This window comes from Haliaeetus leucocephalus, unplaced genomic scaffold (assembly GCF_000737465.1).
Source record: "Haliaeetus leucocephalus isolate CR32 unplaced genomic scaffold, Haliaeetus_leucocephalus-4.0 Scaffold157, whole genome shotgun sequence".
Classification (NCBI taxonomy): Eukaryota; Metazoa; Chordata; class Aves; order Accipitriformes; family Accipitridae; genus Haliaeetus; species Haliaeetus leucocephalus.
The window spans coordinates 938,942-961,724 of record NW_010972593.1 but is presented as its reverse complement, the minus strand read 5'-3'; the positions used below and the strand labels follow the sequence as shown (position 1 = coordinate 961,724).

Sequence of the window (22,783 nt, the reverse complement as noted above, 5' to 3'; positions counted from 1 at the left end):
TGTTAATCTTGCAGCACAATGTGCAGAATTCCTCTGAGTTTAATTAAAACAACTGCGACTAGAGGCGTGATCAGATTTGAGGATCAGATCAGCGGAGGAAGCATCTCTGAACATCACATATTTCACCGATTCAAGTGCTCAGATTTCCTTCCTGCCAGGAGAGTGAAACTGCCTTCATCCCCTAACAATTGGATTCCCTGTAATAATGCAATTACAACCTCAACTCAATCCCCACAAGACATGCACACACACTCCCTGCCACCCTCCCCATCAATCCCCAAACATCACTCCAAACCTGTTACCAAATAAATAAAAAAGGAATGGTTTGGATTGTGAATTCTCTTTCTAAAAGCAGCCCAGGCAACTGCAAGAACAAAAGAACCAAGACGCAAGCTGAAGATGCTTCAAGGGCACATCTGGGCAGCTGCCTGCTGCTGAAAATCATACCAGCTTACGCAGGCAAATGTTTTCACGTGTTGCACTTGCCACATTAACAGAGCATCCCAAACACCTTGTTCATACTTGCTCTTAGACTGAGTTGTTTAAAGGCCCCCCTGATGAAAATCTGGTGAATTATCTCAAGGCCACTGAACAAAGTAGGGTGAGAAAAAATAGGGGAGGAGGGACAGAGGGAGGCAGGGAGAGAAGAGCACTTCAATGTTCATTTATAATAAATCCTACCAGAGGACTTGCTCTATGCTGGGGGACATGCCTTGAACCAACCTGGGCGCATGCGCTGACACACACGGTCATACTGAAAAAGCAAGGGTCACCAGCTACAGCGAAGGGAGACACCGGTGCTCACTGTCTCCTTGTCGCTCTAGAAGGTGGCAGCTCTGTGTTTAGATAATTAGCTGTGCTGGAAATGAAGATGATAAAGAAAGATAAAGCGGGTGTTGCTGCTGCTCTTTTCCCCGCAGGGTGTGCACAGTTGTTTAATAATTTAGAGAAGAAGGAGGGTGTGAGCATGTACAGACGCGCTATGGATTGAATGCAGAAAGCCACAATGAGGATGCTGCTGAAGTGAAGAAGAGGAGTAATTTTTCACTCTTCTCTGGAGATATGTGGCTCAGCTCAAGGATGCTGGCTGGTCTCTAAGCAGTCAACCATCCTCACTTCAGGGTGGAAGAACCAAGAACACAGAGATGAAGCAGCTTGAGTGACACCAGTTTTAAGCAGAATCAGGATCAAAATCCAGCACTCCTGAAACTTATCCCTGTTCTTTTCATCAAGTTTATGAACACTTACAGCTGTCCCCTCCCCAACAGGTATCCTGGCATTATGCACCTTGTGAAATTACATCAAGTTACTTCCATCAATGTGTATGTACCTGTGTCTTAGTTAACTGTTATTTCACAGCCAAAGACAATTTTAATACAGGGAGGAGTCTCAGTAACATGCTCTGTCTGTTGCTTCCATTTATTTTGATCTGAAAGCTTTACTATGAAAATAGGAATAGCCTAACAATGTTACTAAAAATTTGCAGGCTTATAGACAATAAATACACACTTAAGATATGTGTGTTGGACCCTGTAACAGTGCAGATAATAACGCTGTCTTCCCTACACTAATGTATCCTTATGTACCCTCCTTATAAAGGCATCTGAGTTAAAATCTCTCTGACGTTGTTCACAAGCTACAGAACTAATCTGTTTTCAATGTTGCCTGATTTTCAGGTCACTACAAGAAAAGCAAAACAAGTCAAGTTTGAAGAAAGACTGCCAAGAAGTTTTCAAGTGGCAAGGTTAACATTTCAGAGGGGCCAGCTTCTCTTTAAGATATGCTCCTGGGGGACTCAATGCTGAGCATCTAGAACTGATTTTTGTTTACCTTTTGCTGATCGAAAGCCAACAATTACAAAAAACAACAAAACAGCAGGGATCTTGCTAGAACTTTACACATGCCCACACCAGATGTCCTCTTGGAGTAGGAAATGTGTGAGGAAAATTTCAGGCCAGAATTGTTCGAGAAACGTATGAACACTTCATAAAAAGAAATCAACAGGGAATCACCACAAAAAGAATTTCTAAAAGTCTGTCCATAGCAGCCTGAATCATACTCTGATAGTAAGTACCACAGACCTTATATGTCTAATAGTCAGTTCTCCTCAATTTTCCCGAGTGCAGTAATCATCAGGAAAAGACAGCATTGGCCACTATGCGGCGAGCAATGTATCAGGGCACCGTAAATTCTGTTCCATTACATTTAACTGGACCAAGCACTGTTTTTTATGGGATCATGTTGCATTTACTAACGACTCACAAAGGGTAACCTCCACGGAACTCTATCAGCTTCAACAGAGCAAAGAACTACGCCAGTCTGGCCCCTGCTTGAAATCCAGCTTGTGCCTCCCAGCAGCGGAGGCAATGCAGGCAGAAAGTTGCAGCAAGGCTCCGCTGTACTCTCAGCCCACTCAGCTGCGGACAATCCTTCGCAGCATGAGAATCTCTGTCTCAGGCTGCTGAAGAAGTGGAGGGAAAGTATAATCTGTATACAAGAAGCAATAATAATAATAAAAATAAAAAAATATGTTTATCTTTCCTGGGAGCGTGGAGCTTAGAGAAACTATACCAACTGGGAGCTGGGGTGCCTGTACGAACTAGCTTTCTTTCTGCCTAAGTTATAATGAAAAATGACAGCAGCTGGAGTCAACAATAACTGGAAAATGCTTCCCAAACCCACTTTTTCCTTTTCTTCAGGCTCTGCAGGCATCAGGTTTGCAGGCACTATGTCTAGCCAGCTGTGGAAAGAACAACAAATCTCCACAGCCCTATCAAAACTCACATCCCTTGAGAAGAAGAGCAGGAAGGACAAACAAGCCAGTAGAGCTGGTGTTAAGAGACCTGTGTAAGTTGAACAGTGTCCATCACAAGCTCTGCTTCTCAGAAGCTCCCAAACGCTTCCTCTCCTGCAGCTTCCTGTTTTTAAGTGAATGCATGTGGATTTCTATCAGGGTCTGATCCAGGAGTAGTCACGTGCATAAGCAAAAAGGGGTTTACTCTCAATCCCTTCAGCAGCTGCATCTAGTAGGGAAGAATGTATTTTTTTTCCCCTTCTGTTCATGAGACTGTCTGCACTGCTGTTGAGGAAATCCTGTAACTGTTCATGCATGTGTATAGCATGAAGGTACACACATATATGTCTCACTGTGATTACAACAGCAGAGCCAACAGGCTGCAGAATGACTACAAAGCCCATCCTGCAGAGTTTGTAACAGCTGGGGCCCAGGTTTCCACACTCCACAGTATGCCAAGGTAACAGCTTCTGCAAATGACAGCTCACATTCATCTCCAAGCTGTGGAACAGCCTCCATCTTTATGCTAAGCATTAGTTCTGAAAGTGAGAGAAGAAGATGGAAAGGAGGAGGAGGCCTTGCAAGGAAAGATAGAGAAAAGACAAACAGGAGAGTGGGTGAATGCAGAAGCAGGGAGGAAAAAGAGAGGAATAGATGTCAGCATGCTAACTTTGTCAGTGTGGAGATTAGTGGATTTGTACTTGGTCCTTTTAACTTTCCCAGCACTTAAAAATGCGGATAAAGAGGAGACAATCTTTGCTGCATGAAACCTAAGGAAAGACTAAGGATGGAATAACTCCAACTGAGCAGGGAAGGGGAGGGTATGCTATCAAAACTGCTTCCTTGATGCTCTTCAACAATGTCTTGGCCCAGGCCTGCAGCTAATCACTGCCCCCCCAAATTTCATGAACTGAGTACCCCAGCTGCTCTTGCACAGTCAGTTAACAAAGCTACCGAACAAGGTCCTATTAGGCAAACAGAATAGGAGTGCTTGTGAAAGCAGCACAACACGGGAGCAAAGCACACAGTAATAATGTTCTGGTGGGATCAGCAAAGTGCGTAATTAGTCAGGCAGTGGGGAGATGTAGCTCCTGCTCTGTCATCTGTCTCTCTAGCGGATGTGTATGATGTCGATACTGGAAGGAAGAGCTGCAAAAAGACATGTACAAAGAACTTTGGTCCTTAAGGACAGTCACTGAGCTCAGCTCGTCATTTCCCATACACTGCAGCTTTCTTTTGGTGAAGAGTGCCTTAAAAATGCTGTGAGAATCCAGGGGATTTGTGAGGGCAGCAGCTGGAGGACAGCCTTCTCTCTTGCCACTGCTTGTAGCTAAATTCAAGGGGTAGAAACTTTGAATATGATTGCAAGGGCAATCTCCTGACAGGTACATCCCACCACGTACCGCTAACAGAAGGTTAAATGCCATGCCAGGCAAAGGAGCTACACAAAGATTTAAGTGCACCTACACAAATCTGTCAGGCATGACTGGACCATGGGCCTGCATGCTCCAAGGCAGCCAGCATCTTGACAAGACAGAGCTGCCAGGTGGGAAGCAGAAGGGATATTCCCTGCTACAAGGGGTGGTCAAGGGCTTTGCCATGTGCCCTTTATGTCTGGTTTTTATTTACTGCTTTATGTTGGGGATTTGCACACAAATTTCACTCTGCACTATTCAGGATGCACTCACTGTCTGTTTAAACAAAAGGGTTTAAGATGCTCTTGGAGAGAACACTGAAATTGCTGAAGAAAAAGCAACGGGCATACAGGCAGAGCTACCACTTGGCCTTACAAGGATCACACACTGCCTGGAGCACCTAAAACTGTTAGCCATGCTCACTGCAGAAATAATGGCTCTCACTGCAAGTACCCCTATTCAAAAGCCCATGGCTTTTCTATAGCACCTCCTGCTGATGGCTTCAATAGCCAATGCTCCCAAGCTGAACTCCCTTCAGGAGCTCTCAGGCAGTTATCCGCCATACCCTTTCTGCCAGGATCACTTGCATTGCCCTGTGGTTTGAACAGAGAACACCACGTATCTTTTCCCATAAAATGGGTCAGTATTAGTGAGCCACCTAGCTTAGTGTTTCGCACAGTGATTTTACAGATCTCCAGGGCAGTAACAGTAACCATCCAGAGGCACCCATAGCAATGGCATATTGGTCCCTCCCCCACACCAAGTTTACGGAGCATATTTCAAACAGATGACATGAAGGAGGCATCCATGTAAACATCCTCTACAGGAGGGACAAGTGAAAAAAAGAACCAGAACAAAATGGAGAGGGGAACTGTTTTCTGGCAGAGTGCTTGGAGCAAAGGACCTCTGGAAAGAGGGAAGATGCCCAGAAGGGCAAAATAGATATCCTGCACAAGGTAAGAGACTGGCATTGCTGCCAACTGTGTGAAAGCCAATGCAGATGCATAATCATCTTAACCTCAGTCCCTTAAGTGATTCCTCAATGAAGAAGGTTTTCTTGGGTGTCTAGATGAATGGTGCCACATTTCTGAGGAGAATGATGAGATTCTGGTGCTGCTCATAAACCTGGGGAAGGAATTTTTATTGGAGGGGAGGGAAGATCATAGCGTCATAGGATAATTCAGGTTGGAAGGAACCTCAGCACATTATCCCATCAAACTTCCTAAAGTGGTCCAGTTTTAGCCTTGTTTCTTCTTACATCACAATTTTATGACTCTCTGGGGTAGTAACAGCAAACAGATCTGACAGGTCAGAACAAACCAAAAAAAAGGAGGACTTTGTGCCTTGGCCATGCATTTTTTAACAGCCTTCCCACTTCTCTGAAGGAAGGGAGAAGCTGAAGGGTCCCTTCTCTCCTGTGACACTGGCATGCTCTTTACCTCGGAGGACAGTGAGCTTGGCATGGACGGTGACCTCCCCATGAGGGTTTTGAGCAACACACTCGTAAATGTTCTCATCCCGGGGAGTCCGGAGGGGCTGGATCCTCAAAACAGCGCCTGCACTTTCATCAAATTCAATTGTCTGGGGGATAAAGGAAAAGAGAGACACACACATAGTAAGCCTCCTTGGGTTGCAAGTAGAAGGTTCATTCCTGCTTCTAAAGGAGGCACCAGCATGTATACAAGCACGCACACTCACAAACACACTTCAGCAGCTGCCCCACAATCCCCTACACATAACCGACATGGTCAACTTGTGTCTCCACTGACCTCAAGGTGACAGAACTGTTGCATGCCAAACCCCATCTCTGACCACTGACCCACCAAAACTGCTATGTACACCTCAAACGCTCTGAAAGAATGAGCCATGGTGACGGTGTGTGTGGGGTGGGTGTTCAGAGTACAACTGTGATGAAGGAGGAGGAAACAGACCAAGTGAAAACAAAATAAAAATGAACCCCTGCCTTGTTCCTCCATCTGCATGGGCAGCTGACACCACAAAGCTCCTCTCAGCACGCAGCTGCCTGGCAGGGCTGAGTCCCACAGCAAATTCCACAGGATGACCTCCTAGTCCTTGTTCCTCCACTCTCATTTCTATCTAAACAATGCCAATTGCTTGGGTCTGGTTGCCAGCAACTGTAATGTTTACTCCAGGCTGTCTCAGGGTTAAAATAATGAGCCATGGATGGGTATGAAAGGTGCATTTACAGAGCTGAAGAAGTACCAGCTTAGTTGGGGTTTCTTAGGGAAGGAAGAAGGCAGCTTTATATTTTATCCCAGGAGGGGGAAAAAACCAACAGAACAAAAGAAACAACTCCAATAACCTAAGTGAGCCAAGTTCCCTCTTGCTTTGGAACAAACCCAGCTGTTGACATGGCCAAGAGCTTGCATTTCACTCCTTCTGCTGTTAAAACTCCTCCCCTTCCAAACCTCCCTTTATTATTGGGTCTAAGAATGGCCAAAGAAGAGCACTAGCTGCTTTGTGTCAGTCTCTCTCTCTTTATACATACACAGACACAGATTTCAAGGACATCTCTTACCTCAAACCTCTGAGAGTTCACTTTCTTCCCTTTCTTGTTCCAGGTGACCCGTGGCTTTGGGTCTCCAGTCGCTTGGCATACGAAGGAGGCCACCCCTCCCGACACACCGATTTGGTCCACAGGTTTTTTAATGAACACAGGGGGACCTTTAAGAAAAAAAGAAATATCATCATTGGCACAAGGAAAGACAAACTCTAACAAACACTGCTTGTAATTAATGGTAGCATTATCACTGCTATTCTCTAATGATCCCAGATGAAATTAAACCTCTTGGCCTCTTAGGAACAAACAGTCTTTACCTTCATTTTACATATGGAGAAGCTACAGCACAAAATGATTAAGAGCCTGATCCTACAAAGAGATTTCAATGCAATGATGTTGCAAGGCCTCTTTTACTTCTGAAAAGAGGACTTTTAAACTGTTTTGCACAGGGAAAATTGCCCTTGCAAAGCCCATCTAATTACCAAAAGCTGGTAGAGCTGAAAACAACATCTAGAAACCCTGAATTGCACTCCCCAGATCCTAGCAGATGACCACCAAGGAATGGGGGATATTTATACGAACATACCCAAGGCAGGGGTAAAAAGTGGGAGATGGATCCTGAAACAAATGGAGCAGGAACTTGGCACACAAGAGATCTTGAGGATGATGGTGTGAAACAGGCTGATGCCAGTGGCTTTAGGATGTGAAACCTCCTTGGCTTTTAGTACCTCTGTTTTCATCTGCAAATCTTTCCTCTGGCCCTCACTGGTACATTTACACAGCACCAGGCATGCCATCCTTTAGAACAGGCAAGTTGATAGGAAACAGCCCAACAAACTAAAGTTGTGATCATTTCAAAACAACCTAGTTGTCAAGACCAAGAACATGGCCAGCCAAGTCTGCAGTCTGCTCCTGCAGCTCCCCCTTCTCCTCTTCTCCCCCTTCTCATCATGAGACATCTGAGAAAACCAAGGAATTCACACTGCTGAAGGAAGAAGCCAAAAGCTCCTCAAACTCCTCTCATAACCAGATGCTCAAAGGTGCAGTGATGCCTGAACAAACACACTCAAAGAGCCTGGGGCTGCATTTTAGCCTGACTGCACCCGAAGGAACAACGCTTGAGGTCGCAGCACCTCTCCATCACCCCTGTCACTGATTTCCATCCATGTCTGACTGCCTTCAAGGGCACCTCTGCAAGGAGGGGAGAGGATGCTGGGATGGGCTTTCTGACCACAGAAGGTGTCAAGGGCCTTCTCATGAGAGGAAGACGAGGCCAGGAGTGTTTGTGCAAAGCCCATATTGCCTCTGCCCTCAGGGAATCCTCCTTCGTGCTCTAACCTGTTTTCCCTGCACAGTTTCCTCTCATCTAGTTAGTTTAAAATTTATTGAAATATTTAAATCACAAGGCCACAGCTGTGTTCAAATAAAATCACTCAGATCATAAAGTTCCCGTCTGTTATTCTTGAGAAAAGCAGACCACATGACTCTGAAATGTGTATATTTATATGTACATACTCAGAGTCTATAAAATAAGATGTAAACAGCCTACCAAAGAGCTTAAGAAGAGGGCAAATGGTAGCTAGAGAGAAGTCTCCAGGGTCTTTTAGGGGTCGAAAGACAAAAGGAAGCATTCTCCCCTTCCCTGCCTGGTGTGGCCAGCAGTATATAAATAAAAGCCACTCAGCAAGCTCATGTGATGCAATCAAGCATTTGTTTCCATGCTGGAGGTAAATACAATTTGCTGGAGCTGTTTACGTCCCACCGAATGCTGTGTGTACAAAGCATCGGATTTATAAATATCCAAATCTATATTTAGAGGTCAGAGTCGTCTTTGCAATGTTACAGCTAAAGGTTACCAAGCAAGTGCCACTGGAGGTACTGGCACTGGGGAATCTTTCTTCCATCTGAGAAAGGCAAAACCAAAACTTTGCTTCAGGCTAAAATATACATGCTCACTCTGCCCACAATCTGACTTCCTTCCTCTCTTCTCCTCAGTTCAATACCTGAAGAGTTTGCAGAAGTCAATTCAGAAGGTACAGCCAAAACCATCTAGGGCTTTTAAGAACACCGTATTGATGTAAGTTCATTTCCTAAAATAAAAGCCCCTAATAATCCTTAATGTCACATATACATTTAAATGGGCGCAAGCAGTACAGTGAGAGCACAGATGAGGAGAAAAATAAGGTTCTCTTTCTGTCCTGAAGAAAGGGACGGTGCTCCAAAAAATAGTGAACTTGGAGTGATTGCTCAGCATCCCTTTTTGGGGACCTCTGTTGACTCAGTGTGTGGTAGCGTGTGGTAATAGGGAAGCTGAGCTGCTTTGTGAACGCTGCTTTCCTGAGCTCACTGCAATGCTTAACTGCCTATGATAAACTCACTCGTAGACAGCGAGAGACAAAAGAAAAGAAACCAAACTGAAATCCCTATCAAACAATCTATTAGATTTTGCTACTCACTTGGAAAATCGGTGAAAATCAAAGCTAAATTGTTGATTTAAAAATTGCCCAGGCCTCTGAGCTCCAGACTTTGATTCTTCCCCCCCTGCCAGATCACCCATTGTGCTCTCCACCTATGCACCCCTAGTCACTGCAGCACTTGTCACTTCAGCCCACGCCAATCACAGAACAACCCTCTCCCCTCTGGGAAAGAGAAAGCCAGCGCTATCGCAGGCAAGGTGGTGATGACACAAAGCTGAAACAAATTCCTACGTGCTGCGTAGGACTGCCACAGCTCTGCCGTGCCAGGTCTAGCTTGCAGCGAAACATGCAGTTAGAATTCAGTTTTCAGCTCTGCAAATTGCTTTGAAAGCCTCCAAAGGCAGGAACAAGGTGCCATGTGAAAGTGAAACACTGTCAGCCCACTCAGAGGGGCTTATGTGTTTCCCCTCATTTGCCAAGATTGCAGGACCTCTGTTTTAAATAAATAAATAAAAAAACAGAGACAGGCGTTTTCCAGATGACATACTTGCAATCCAGGAGATTTTATATCTCTTCACCAATCTTCCCTCACGGAGAGTTGAGAACAGGTCAGTCTTGGAAAGACAGTTTGAGTTCCACCTAGGTCCAGTGGTCACAAGAGATTTTTCTTTTTCCCCTTTCTCTGCTTGCAAAATAGCAGAACCTGTTTTTTTGCACTATCAAAACTGGAATGGAAAAACCTGGAGCTTAAAAGAATTTTCCTACTACGAGAGGCTTCCTGCGGAGTCTGGGTCTCTGGAGAGAAGGTTGAAAAGACCGGATGGCTGCTGTGTACCTGTGATTCTTCTCTACAGCTTAATGGAAAGCCATCAAGTCAAACTGAACCCTTCACTCCTGCCCACCACCTACGCACTTCCCAAAAGCAACAGCCAGGGCAAGTGACATGCTGGATAGTTGCCACAGACTGCAAGGAAGAGACGCATATTCACCGTCCATCCCGTGCTCTGTAATTGCATCCGCAAAGACTATCAGCACGCACATTGTGTGCCCTCCGACCTAACCTCTGCCACCCCTTCCAGATAGCTCTGCTCCTGCCCTGCGTCCCTGATTGCTGTCGAGGGCAGCTGATGGGACCACGCGCTCAGCCTCCCCGTCACCCCTATGCAGACAACCTCCAGTTGGCTTCACTTTCCAAAGCACAGACCTAGAGAAACATAGGCGGTGCCGGCATCTGTTCAGAAGGGACATGACGCACATTTGCTGCTAGGATTTTGTGAATTCTAACGCAGACTTTGAGAAGAAGCTGCGAGGTGATAAGGGTGGGGTCTCCTACTCATCCCCGAGGCACACGCACTAGAGGAGCACGGTACAACATCAGCCCACATACAAGGGCTGCACACCAAGGCAGCTTTCCTCATAGAAAAGGAAAATGCTGCTGCCTCACCTCTCCTTCCTTCCTTCTTTCACATGACACCAAAGCAGAAAAAGTTCTTCAAATGCAGTCATGTAAAAAAAAACCCCAATGTCTCCCTGCTAATGATACACAGATGACAAAACAGCCTGAGAAGCTTTACAGCAAGGAAGCTTGAAAGATGTAGGAGTAGGGAAAAGGAAGGGACATCTCACCCTTTAAACCCAAATGTCCCTCAGGAACTGCTGCCATGGTGAATAGTGGGTGATGGACGAGAAGCAAGGGAGACAGGCTGGCCACCATATGCCTGTCTGAAACATCAAAAGCCAAAGACAGAAAGGGATGGAGAACCCAGAGGTGGTTTGAGGGGTGGGAGAGAGGCAGGAGCACAAATGGGCTTAACATATCTGAGCTGACAGCTGGAGGGGAGCAGAGCACAGGGGGGGTGAAAAAAAAAAGCACAGTTATGAACTTGCACAACAGATCCTTCTCCCTTGCCTCATCTCCAGACTGAGCTGGCTGCCCCTCCTGCCAGCACTGCAGGTGGGTTTATGGAGGAACAAGGAGGTCGGGGATGCATTTAGCCTCGCAGACCACACCGCACGGTAGGAGCAGCTTTCTCCACACTACCCCAGTATGCTCCAGCCACAAAATGGGAGAGGCAGCCTGAAAAGCTGAGGGGAAAACTCGCACCGGCTCAGCTAAGGCAGTCGAATGAAGCTCTGGTGGTGCAGAGGGCTGTGTAAAACCAGTATGGCAGCTGCCAGCTCATTTCCCAGCTCTCTGGGTAGTTTCAGGGCAGGCCAACCAGAGTTAGCCTGAACCGGGGGAAGGAGAGAGGCAGCTCCCAGTGGGGAAACACTGACTTCCCCGGGCCTTTCTGAGACAAAATGGATTCTCAAAACGTTTTTTGTGCCAGCCTGCCAGACCAGTACCCTGTCATCCTCCCAGCTACCCTCAGCCACAACGGCTTGGTGCTGGCTCGGGAATACAGGACAATTTGGGAAATGTGGGGTTGGCCAACAGGAGCAGACTGAAGACAGCCCATTGCCCCTCCAGCCTGGGCTGCACGAGCGCACGCATATGGCCAGAACCTGCCCTACACCGTGAAGCTCTTGAGGAAAAACCCTCAGTCCCGACAGGCACGGGACCAGCCAGCGGCACACTGCCCTCCACCTCTCCGCCATGGGGGAAGAGAAGACCCCACACACTTTGCTGCCAAAATGGCCGGAGACCCAACTGTGACCTAAATTGCTCCTCCCTCCTGAGCTACAGCCCACCAGCTGTAGGGCAGGTCTGAGGCAGAAAGTTGCTCCCACAGGGTGAGAGACAACATGTCCACCATGTCCCCTTCCACCCGCTCCCCACAGGGGAGGCCTGGAGGCACCACCGCCATAGTAACAGGCCTGTCTCACCCCACAGGCACCAAGGAAAAGGCCAGAGGATGGTCCCTGACCGCATTACTGTATTAGTTGCCCTTGCTTTGGGAGGGAATGGGCAGTGTGTGTGTAAGCTGTCCCTCTGCCCCGCAGGCTCTCCCTGAGGGGGTTGCAGAGAGTCGTCTCCACATCTCCCCCAGCTCTCTCCCCTCATCTCCAGCCCCACAGCAGGGACCTGGTGCTGGTTTTAGATGGCAAAATTCACCTCCATGCTTAACATCCCTCCCTTCCGCAGCCCCCTCCCGCCACCCCCAGGAAAGCACCTTGACAATGGACCACAAATAAAGACAAACCACTTGTTCTTTCATCTGGCCCCAGCACAGAGAGCAGCGTGAGCGTGGCTGAAAGGGCCCCTCGCCCACAGCGGCAGCAATCCATGGAGACAAAAGAAAGCCAGTGACAAAACGCGTATTTTTGCTTCCATTTTTGGTGGCTCTGGTCTCCGCTGTCAGCGCTCTGGTGGAGGCCCACGCACTGGTCCCACTGACCCACGGTGCCGACACACGAAGCGCCACGTTTCAGCTCCTCCTTCTCCTCCTTCGCTGGTGAATAAACACTCATTATCCCCAGCCTGGGAAATGGAGAGGGCTCACTGCTGTACCTGAGATCCACCACAGAAACTAAAGTAAAAGGAAGAGCACAGCAGGCAGGCCATTTTCTTGCCATTTGGCTGGCTTATCATAGCCTTCCTAAACGCTTACAGCAGCCATTCTTTTGCCCACCATTCCCAGTCGACCTTCAACAAACGGCCCTGTGGGTGCTGAGCCACACATTTCCCTGCGGAGCTGCCCACCGTGAGAGCATGCCCATGCTACAAGAGAAATTCAGAACATGTTAGCCAATGACAACCTTTATCCTACCTCAAAAAACACTGAACAGATCAAATTTCACCCTTTTTTATGCATATATATACACCTCTACCTTTCAAGAACAAAGGTAATGAGACCATTAAGACATTCATGGTCAATGTTATTTTGTTGTTAGCGTTAGCACACCCCAATCTGCTCTTCCAAGCTCCAGATGATTCCCATAATCGGGATTCAGATCTCTGGCTCTGACGCAAATTCGGCTGACCTTGGGCACTCACCCTTCCCCGTACCTCAGTCTGCCACATGTAGCACAGAGGTGACAATCCTCATTTCTCACACCTGCCTGCCTGCCTGCCTTGGTCTAGACACTACAAATAATTTGGAGCAAAGGATGGTCTCCAAACAGATCTGTTCAGCACTCAACACCCTAGGTGGTATTGCACACAGCTACAGCCTCTAAATACTGTAATACAAAGGAAAATGACCACCGAAAAAAATCACTAGAGACAGAACTCAGAGACCTTCTTCCACATGTACTTCTTGGTGGGAGAAGAAGATAAAAAACAAAAGCGAGACAAAAGCTTTGCAATCTCCCAACAACCAGGTCACGTTAGCTCGAACAGGGACATCTCTCTTCCTTATTTCTCACCCCTTGCTAACTTTGAGAGCAACCAGGAAGGAATCCAACGGCATTCTCACTGGCATGTAAAGGGTTAAACCCCCCTCTTCTCCTCTTCCTCCTCCCCCTTCCCTTTGGTTTTTGGGCTGAAACTTTCTGCTGATCTAGTGAAACCCCATCTCCGTTTTCCACAACTGCTGACAGGCTCACGATTGGAAAAGGAGCACAAGGTACTCCCCCAACTACAGCCCTGAGCAGTAGTGCTTTCATCTCCCCTCCTAAAAACCCCTCCAGGAACGTGAGATCTGGGTCCAGCCATGCACCGAGTGTTTGTTTGCTGGTTTATTTAGGAAACGTGTTTTACACATGCATGCTGCTGCAGTCTGCTTGCATGCAGCAGATGCATGCCCTGCATTTGAGGGATCGGGATGGGAGTGCTGAGCAGCTGGGGACAGCCTGGGAGGGACGGCCAGAGGAGCAAAGGAACAGCTTTGTCACACCGACAAACGGGGTAGCTAAAGAGGGGAGCAGAGGGTAGAAAGGATAGGAAAATCAGGGGCGATAAGGAGAGGTGAACAGGGAAAATGCAAGAGAACTGGAGCAAGATGGAGAGGAGGGAGGTGTTCAGAGCCAGAGCAAGGAAGTGAAGATTAGATAGAGGAGACAAACCACGGAGCAGATGAAAACAGGAGAGAGCAGCCAAATTTGAGACAGATGGAGAGTGGGGAGCAAGAATGTGATGTTTGGAATGGGTACGTATTTCAAAGCAGCAGCATTAGGGAGCGGGGGAACTTGCAAGAGGGGTAGAGGCAAGAAAGATGGCTCCATAATTTACATTTTTCTTCAAGAAAGGAGTGAGAGCTGCAAACTGGGAGCAGGACTGATGCAGGCTGCGGGGAGGGTCTCCGTGGAGACACTCAACAAGATTGAAAACACCCCTTGGAGAGGTCCTGCAGAGACTCTGGTCCCCTTGAAATCCAGGGGTTTACTGACAGATTTTGCACTTTTTTTCCCGAGGGCTGTTTCTCAGTGCCTTACAAATAAAATTAAAATGAGGGTTTTCTGACAGAACAAACAAACAGGGAGTGAATTATATTCCATTTCCCCGTCAATAACTTCTCCCCAACCCAGTCGTCTTATCACCATAAAAAGTCCATTAAGCAGTAATTGGGGAGGCAGTAGAACGCAGGGCTGGTCCATGAAACAGAAGCACGCTCGCTCCCCAACTGGCCTTTTCTGGGAAGGCAGACAGGATAATTATAGGCTTCAGACAGAGACTTCCTCTTACTGTCAGCAGCTCTTGGCTCCCTTCAGGGAGATGGGACTGGCAAGGTTGGGGAAAGGAGGGTAAAAAAAGATCCGAGGACGTTTTCTTAGAAGTGAAATACTTCCACCTTGCTACTCCCCTGCTGCTGATCCACCAAAGCCCTTACCTGACTCAGAAAAGCTGGGTTATACACAGGTGCACACAGGCTTTTCCCCTGTTGGACACTGGGGAATATCACTTGAAAGATTACCCCCTCTCCTTTCTTGCAAGGCTCCAGAGAAGGAAGGACAGCAGTGAAGGACAAGACCCAGCACAGGATTCAACATAAGCAGAAAATGGCTGAGAAGGATCAAGAACTCATTTTGTACACCTTTACTACACTGGCTGTCCAACAACCCCAACACCCGCTCCTTTCTGAACGCCTGCCTGTGCTGCCAGCTCCCACCTTTCCCTTCAGCCAGGATGAGGCAGCAGACCTTTCATAGCTAGCACCATGCCAAGCTGTTCTTGCCATGAGGCTTGTAATTTTGGGGATCTGGCACATCCACACAGCCTTCAGGCTCCTATTTGCAATGCACTCAGATACAGACCCTTTGGAAGAGGAGGTACGAGCTTGCAGCAGTGGAGGCAGGATGAAACTGAGGCTACCAAAGATCTATTCCTAGTTCTGACACCCAAGGTGAGAAAAACCACATTATCCTGCCTGCTGGAAGGGAAGCATAATCCTTCCTTCTGGTCTATTTAAACTGCTAGTTTTCAGGGATGGGACGGTGCCTTATCACATGGGAACAGCAGCTAGTATGAAGTCATCCAGTTTCGGTAGGACTTCTCCAGGCTACCATCGTACATCTGTATGTATGGAAAGGATCCACCTCTCTCCATAGCACAAAGGATATTTGTCACTGCCACAGATCAGTCCCAGCCCCAGTGACTGGCACCCTAATACAGCCAAGGAAAACATTCTTCTAACTGTGACTTATGGAAGTGTATAGGGCACACTGCAGTGATACAGGATGCAAACTGCTCTACAGGACAGGACAGAGAGCTGTCCCTGTTCTACAGGGAGTGGGATGGTATTCTGGACCTTCTTCTTCCCTCCCTCCCTCCCACTGGAAAACTGGTATCTGATACCTCATACCACGTAGCCTGCACACACTAGAGACTACCCATCCTGTGAGAGCTGTGGCATGGTGGAAGCCTGGAGCACCATGTGGGCTTCAGTTTTATGAATGAGAAATAGAGGATTAACACTGGGGGTGAAGAGATCTGTATTTGGCAGTAAAGGACAGCAAACGTGTCAGGCAGCTGGTGCCCAGCATCAGAACGGGACTCTGTACATAACACAAGAAAGGATGGAAAAGAGGCAGCACTTAGCAGCATATGGAGTATGCGCATGAGGGAACGTGATCTAGAAGATACAAGACTGAGTTTGCTTTTCAATGCATTCTGTGGCCTCACCGCACAAATATCCTCCCCCCGTGCTTCAGTTTCCCAATCTCCCTTCTCTAACCAATTCAGATGGAGAGCGTTTCAGGTATACTAACCACTTCTCTCTCCGCTTACTGCCTGCACCCAGCACAGGGTGCTTCCACCCTCCCGCCCTGGTACTAATCAAACTGAGGGGCAAAGGAACAAGAAGGTGGTAATGCAGATGGACCTCTGGCCAGGATTCACATTCACCTTTTGGCACTACAACACACTGCCAGAAAGGAAGTTCCTCCTTATGACCAGCAAGAGCTGAAGCAGACAAGCAAATGCTGTCATGTAAGATGGCAGCCCTGGGATCAGTCACTGAAGGGCCAGCAAGCACAGGAGCACATGCAGCCTCAGCAACGTAGCAGGCCAGGACCCTGGGGGTACACAAGTGCTTTCAATCAACTGTAACAACATCTCATTCCATATTTGTCCACGAGTCCTGTAACAAGGCATAATAACCCAGAGCAGAGCAAGAGCAAGAAACCCAGGGAGCTATCCTGGCAACTTAATGAGGGCCCCCTGTCCATCAATGTCATGACAGCAATCCCAGATTGTTTGCAATCAGAGGCTTAAGGCAGGGAGCTCTCCCTTCCCTAGCCACGTTGCTAGGACAGCTTCTACTCCAGCCATGTCATTGATATTGGCATCCTGGAGAAGCTCGATTCACCCCCTACCTAGAAAAGACACAGCTAGAAAGGACTTGGCTCTTTACTCAACTTCCGCTGCTCTGTTTGAGTCACTAAAGAATCAGAGTCTGTGGGGGATACCAGAATATGAAAAACCACTCCTATGGGACAAGCCTGAAAGAAGAAAAAGCTTAATGAGCAAGGATCCTAACTCCCAGGGGGCCATGCCATCTTAATATAGCCCAGCAGAGGTCCTGAGCCACTGAAAAGTGACAGTGGAGTCAGCAGCAATGGGGAAAACAAACTGCTACAAGCTTCTGCATCTCATGGTCTTTCAGAGAAAGCGCAGTGCTAGAGGCCCCAAGGATGTGATCAGGGAGATCAGTTCTGATCCTTGGTTTAGTGATATGACAAAGACTTTTGCAAAATATAAACGCATAGCTACGTCCCCTGCCTTGCACTGCCAGCTCAGAAGGGGCTGCAGCACTATGGTAGATGAATGATCCCAATCAAGATTTGCTAGCTAATACATGCATGTAGGGATCATTTGGGGATGAAAGGCAGACCAGATAAATAAAATATTGTCTGATAAAACTCTGCTATTTTACTCCTGTAAATAAAACCTCTATTACTTCCACTTACTATCTGTTGTCTATTTCCTTCCTTCAGGCAAGAAAGGAAGTCTCCTGGTCTACAGGAAAAGGGCAAGGTAGAATTCCTAGCGCATAGAATTTTGGGTATTTTCAAAAGCTTGTAACATCATTCCTATCTGACCTCTGGTAAAGAGACTTCAGCCCACATTTTCCATGGAACAAAAGGAGATTCTGGCCGTAAAAGCTTGAAACGTCTTACCCTGAGTCTTAACAATATATTGTGAGCTTGTAGTGCTTAACAGTATTGGGACTGGGATGTCAAGGGAGATCAGGATGGGAGATTTTGAAAACAAGAAACCAAAACCTAATAAAGCCATGACTAATGCATGAATGTAACCTTTAACAATCATGAACTTCGACTCCTACCACACAAGTCATTACAATTTCTGTCTCTGAACCACAATACTCATCATTCAGATCTGCAGTGGGCACATCAACACAAAAGAAGAAAAAAAGGGAGAATCCAACAACTGTGCTGAGAACTGACAGCAGTGGGAACCTAACAAATTCAGCTTTGGGGTAACTAGAAATTCAGTGAGGCAGAAAAACGGTGCAACACACGGGCGAGAGAGAAATGGAAACATGGAAAAGCAGCAGCAAGGACCCCTTAAGTTCTTCTATCAAAGACAGTAATTAAGGAAGGTGAGCTTTTTTTTAGTAGGACAGGTTTCTCTTCGTGTTTGACTCCTGCCAAGAGATACAAGGGATAGCTTCTTATCAGAAGGCTGTAATGGAGCCCCTCCAGGCACCAGGGCAGAAGAAGCCTTCCCCTTTCAGGTGAAGGCAGTCCCTCAAGTGGCAGCTACTGGAATTAACCACAATTAGCAGATGTTATAAGGAAAGGAGAGTATCATAGCATTCATAAAGAAAAAAAACCAACCCTACACACAGAAAGCCCTCAAAGCCAAACAGATCCTACCCACGCAGACAGTCATAGAAAAATGAGAGCTGAAGGATCTTCCTGGCTCACTGGGTGATCACATGAGAGCCAGTCTCAAGGTGATCTCTAATAGCTGAACTGAAAAAAACCTACATCATCTTTTCAGAAATTCATTCAAACAAATCAAAGTCCAGGCTAAAGATTTGTAAGTGTCGGCACTCTTAACAGCAAGCTCAGACTAATTTATGAATAAATCCACGAATTCTAACGGAGGTGAGGGAGGAAGAGGACATAGCCAGATTAATATGACTTTATTAATTAAAAAAACCACCAAGTTTCATCACCCCACCACTCTTCAGAGATTGTGTGAGAGTGGGGGGGAGTTATGCTCATTAATTATGCAGAAAATGCAAAACTATCATCCTCTGAATGAGTTTAAAATAAGGAGAAACCCTTTCAGAATGGGGAGAAATTACTCCCCAAGGCAGCTGAAATTTCTCTTGCAACTTCAAAGGACAATAAATTATTCAAATCGCTCGCGCCACTCTGCACGCTCTCTCCCCTTCTCAATTTTATGCTCCTGAGTCAATTAGAGGTTTGGAGGACTCAGAGAAACTTTGTAGAATGCTAAACCAGTTGCAGCTCCTTCTATTTATTTTTTTCTTTTTTAAAGCTTTGTTTTTCCTCTTGGCCTCAAAAGGAAACAGAAATGATTCTGCGCATTACAGATGAAACTAGCGGCATTGGTTTTAACCAAGCTCATATGAAACAGCAGTGTTTCATGTCTGCAACAAGCAAGATGGGGCATGCTAACTCTACGCAATGATACTGTGAAAACAGGTCAATCCATATTCCTTCATGTCAACTGTTTAAATCATTCATTGCAATATCCCCTTTCAAAGTCTTAGCAGTAGACATCCAAAATATATTTATAATGCTCTCTCCCGGCAATCTTCAGGTCTAGGTTAGCTGTGATCTCTTCCATAGTCACGCTGTTATCTGCTGTGCCCTTGGACGGAACAGGCAGCTCCTCTGCCAAACCCTAACATGACTATTTAGTGTTTGCCGTATGAGAACCCCAAACCAGGACTGAGACTAATTACACCGGACAACAACATGGCAAGAGAAGTCCTTGCTCAAAAAAGCAAATCTAGACAAGCAAAAGGAGGGAAGGAGGGTTGAGAAGGTGCAGTCACAGAGCGAGGATGCTCCTGACTCCTGTTTCAGTACCCAGCCCACAGCCCATACGATGGTTAACTCCACCACATGCAGCAGATGGCATAAAACGTGACTATTTTCATGAACTTTAACAATCCCCCAAAATTAAAGGCAGCTGCAGTGCAGGGAACATCACAGCTTTCTAAGGTGGGAACTGGGACCAATTATGTTGCAAGAGAACATCCTTGACTGGAGGGGAAGAGTGGCACAGAGTAAATAAAACTGTTCCTTCAGAGATTGTGTCTCACAGGCCAATTTAAGCCCAGATTCCATCCCACGCACACTGAAGAACGACATTCCTCTGGTCAGGCGTCCTTGAAAACCACTCTGCTTGCCTTCTAAGAATAATATTGGGCTTGCCAGGCCACAAAACGGGTGGGAATACCCTCACAGATTCCCTTCAGTAATCCAGGAAATTCATATCTAGTTGGTCTTGAAAAGACACAACCACATAGACCTTGCCAGACAGATGAAAAGCTGATGAAAAGCTATCTCACCAGGGTCTTGGTGAGATATCAGGAAGATCCTATCCTGTCCTTCCTGGCAGCATGTGCGAGAACTGTCTGGGTGAAAAGGACACCCAAAGGGGAAAGTCACAAAGAAGTAAGTACTGGCTTTCTGGTAAAGTCTGACAATGTAAAAGCCCTAGTTTTGGCATCCAGGTGTAGTGAGGACATGCATTTTCTCTATCACAAATACTGTGTAGATGACATTTTCACACAAGTCGCTTGTTTACACAACAAACAGATGCTCTTTTCCCCTAACTTAGCCATCTAATGAAGCTGAGCAGCAAGAACCTCTGGATGAGAAAAGATCCTTTACCAGGAGACACCCACGACTGGGTCCCAAACACCCATGGCTGCTGCTGTCCCCAGGTGCTCCTCAGCAGAGATTAATCTAATAAGCATTCACAGTGTGGGGCACAGCTGAGACCTGGGAGGTGACAGCCCACCCTGCCCCCAAGGAAGCCCTTTCAAAAGATGATTTATTTCCTCTCCAGTCCTACAGAAGACAAAAACTTTCCAATCTGAGTTATCTTAAAAAAAAAAAAAAAGAGAGAGAGAGAAAAAGAAGAAAAAAAACCAGAGATACATCACTTGATCCAGGCAGGCAAGGTTTAATTTAATCAGGCACTTAAACAAGGTGACACAGAAACTTAATTCGGTGTCCTTGAGCGAGACAACAACTAGTCCAGAACCCTCAGCAACCACAGGCTGGATCACAGCTGGCAGACAGAGAAGGTAGTAAAGGAAAGGACAATTCAGAAACAAGGACAGCAAGGTGTCTCCTTGCCCACAAAGGCAACTGGTGCATGGGAAACACAAGCAGCAAGTGGATCTGGGGGAGGGAAGCAGGGATCTCTGCCTTCTGGGAGGATGCAATTCAGATGCTGCCTCCTCTTGCACAGTTAGACTCTACTCACTGAAGGAACAATGTGCAACACCAAGTAGAAACTCCACCACCCTCCAACCGACCAACCAACCTCCTCTATGTCCCCATCTTTAACACCTGCTACACCTCCAGCCCATACCCACCAAGGGGAATAAGCCTTTCTCCAGCACCCCCCCAGCTCCTCAGCCCCCAGCAGGTACACTGTCATGTACCTCAATTGCTTGTGGGGGAATCCAGCCTCACCACATTTCAACATCTACCTTCTCTCAGGACAGCGCTGTTGCACTGTCACAAATAAGTCTCAAACACTTATAAACGGAGCAGCTTTCTCCCACAGTGGAGAAAGATTCACTTCCCACTGATGTCGTCTTAACATGTCTATCAAGTCCTAAGATGGAGCCTCCTTGATTTTTACTACCATCTTATCTGACAACTGCTGTCTTGGCCAACAACAGATCAAAGCTAGGACCTCCAGAGCTAAAAGCTGTAAGCTCTGCTGCAGAGGCTAATCCTCCGTGGATAACAGCACAGGAGGGACCATTCCAAGGAGAGGAGTCAGATACACCTGTAAGTCGCTGTGATCTGGATCTCAGCAAGACAAGCTGGGCAGCCAGCCACCAGCTCCTACATCTAGCAGCATGGAGCCCACAAATTCCACACACCTTTTTTCATTGCGCTAGCTCCCGAAACGCAGGGCCGCTTTGTCAGCCTGAACGTGGACCTACACGAGGTCCTCTCCCAACCCACATCTTTTCCATCCTCTCCACAAGCCCTGCACGGCTGGTGCAACTCTTGCTGCCATCTGCTGCCAGCCTCCACGGATGCACCGCAGCTCACGGAGTGTGAGAGCCCCCCGCACGCATGCACCCGGCATGAATTACTGTGTTCTGCAAATTAACGATGGAGCAAGGGCAATTAAAAGGGAAGAAAGCCAGGGTAATGCATCATAAAAGGGGCTTTATTCTTTTATTTTGTCAATTGCAATTTAGATTTAATTATTTATGGTAATACTTCAGAGTGTGCTAGTAAGCATTCTATAATGTGATTTATAGAAGGAAGGAAACCTAAGCAATAAGTAATGTTCGCTATTGCATCTGCTATTAAATCTTTGCTGGGGCGGAGAGTGCCACACACCAGCCTTCTGTGTATGCAAAGTACCAATTAGCAAAGCACTATTGTAAAACGCAAAGGTTTAATCAATGGGAAAAATCCACTTGAAAACAGTGAGCATGCTGATTTCAGTTATAGAAATTACCACATTTCTATACAGTAAATGGCTTTTTATCTGCAACTGAGGAGCACTTAAAAGTGGGCACGTTGTTCCTTCGGGTAGCACAGGAGGGCAGGAGTACCTGACCACTGCCCTAAGCCCCAGTCAAACGAAGCTGCACTCTGCACAGTGCGGGCAGGAAAACATCCTGTCCAGCTACTGCCAGCGAGACGAGACTGATTTTGCGTATGCACAAAATGACATGTTTTAAGGTGCTCGCTGCAGAGGTTTTATGACTCGGGCTGGGTGCACGACCAGGAAACAGCAAGGCTTGGTTCTGTGCCCAGGTTCGTCAGCAATTTGGGAAACTATTCCCCTCCCCGGACCCATATCCAGCCCTCATCTGTCTGTGCTGTCTGGTTTTCTATCACCCCTAAGGGGCACGAGACCTGCCTCTTTGGCTGTGCAGCCCATCAGGGCGCAGCCCTTGGGGAAGGCCTCCCCTAACTCACTGCAGTAATGCCAATTAATGTTACTCATACAACCAGCTATATCCTTAACAAAATGGTAATATGTTCCATTTAATGACACGCCATTGAAAATAATCATGGAGTTAGCAATTTCCAGTTCTATGGC

At 46.9% G+C, this 22,783-nt stretch overlaps 1 protein-coding gene across 1 annotated transcript in view; it reads right to left on the bottom strand.

Annotated features, from left to right (window-relative positions):
* PTPRS (protein tyrosine phosphatase, receptor type, S) overlaps positions 1–22,783 on the bottom strand; it is a 98,543-nt gene that overhangs the window by 72,415 nt on the left and 3,345 nt on the right. Inside the window, exons 2-3 of the mRNA XM_010562231.1 lie at positions 6,749–6,894; positions 5,649–5,790 (exon numbers count right to left, since the gene is read on the bottom strand). Coding sequence (XP_010560533.1) covers positions 5,649–5,790; positions 6,749–6,894 — 288 coding nt within the window. The remainder of the gene's footprint in view (positions 1–5,648; positions 5,791–6,748; positions 6,895–22,783) is intronic.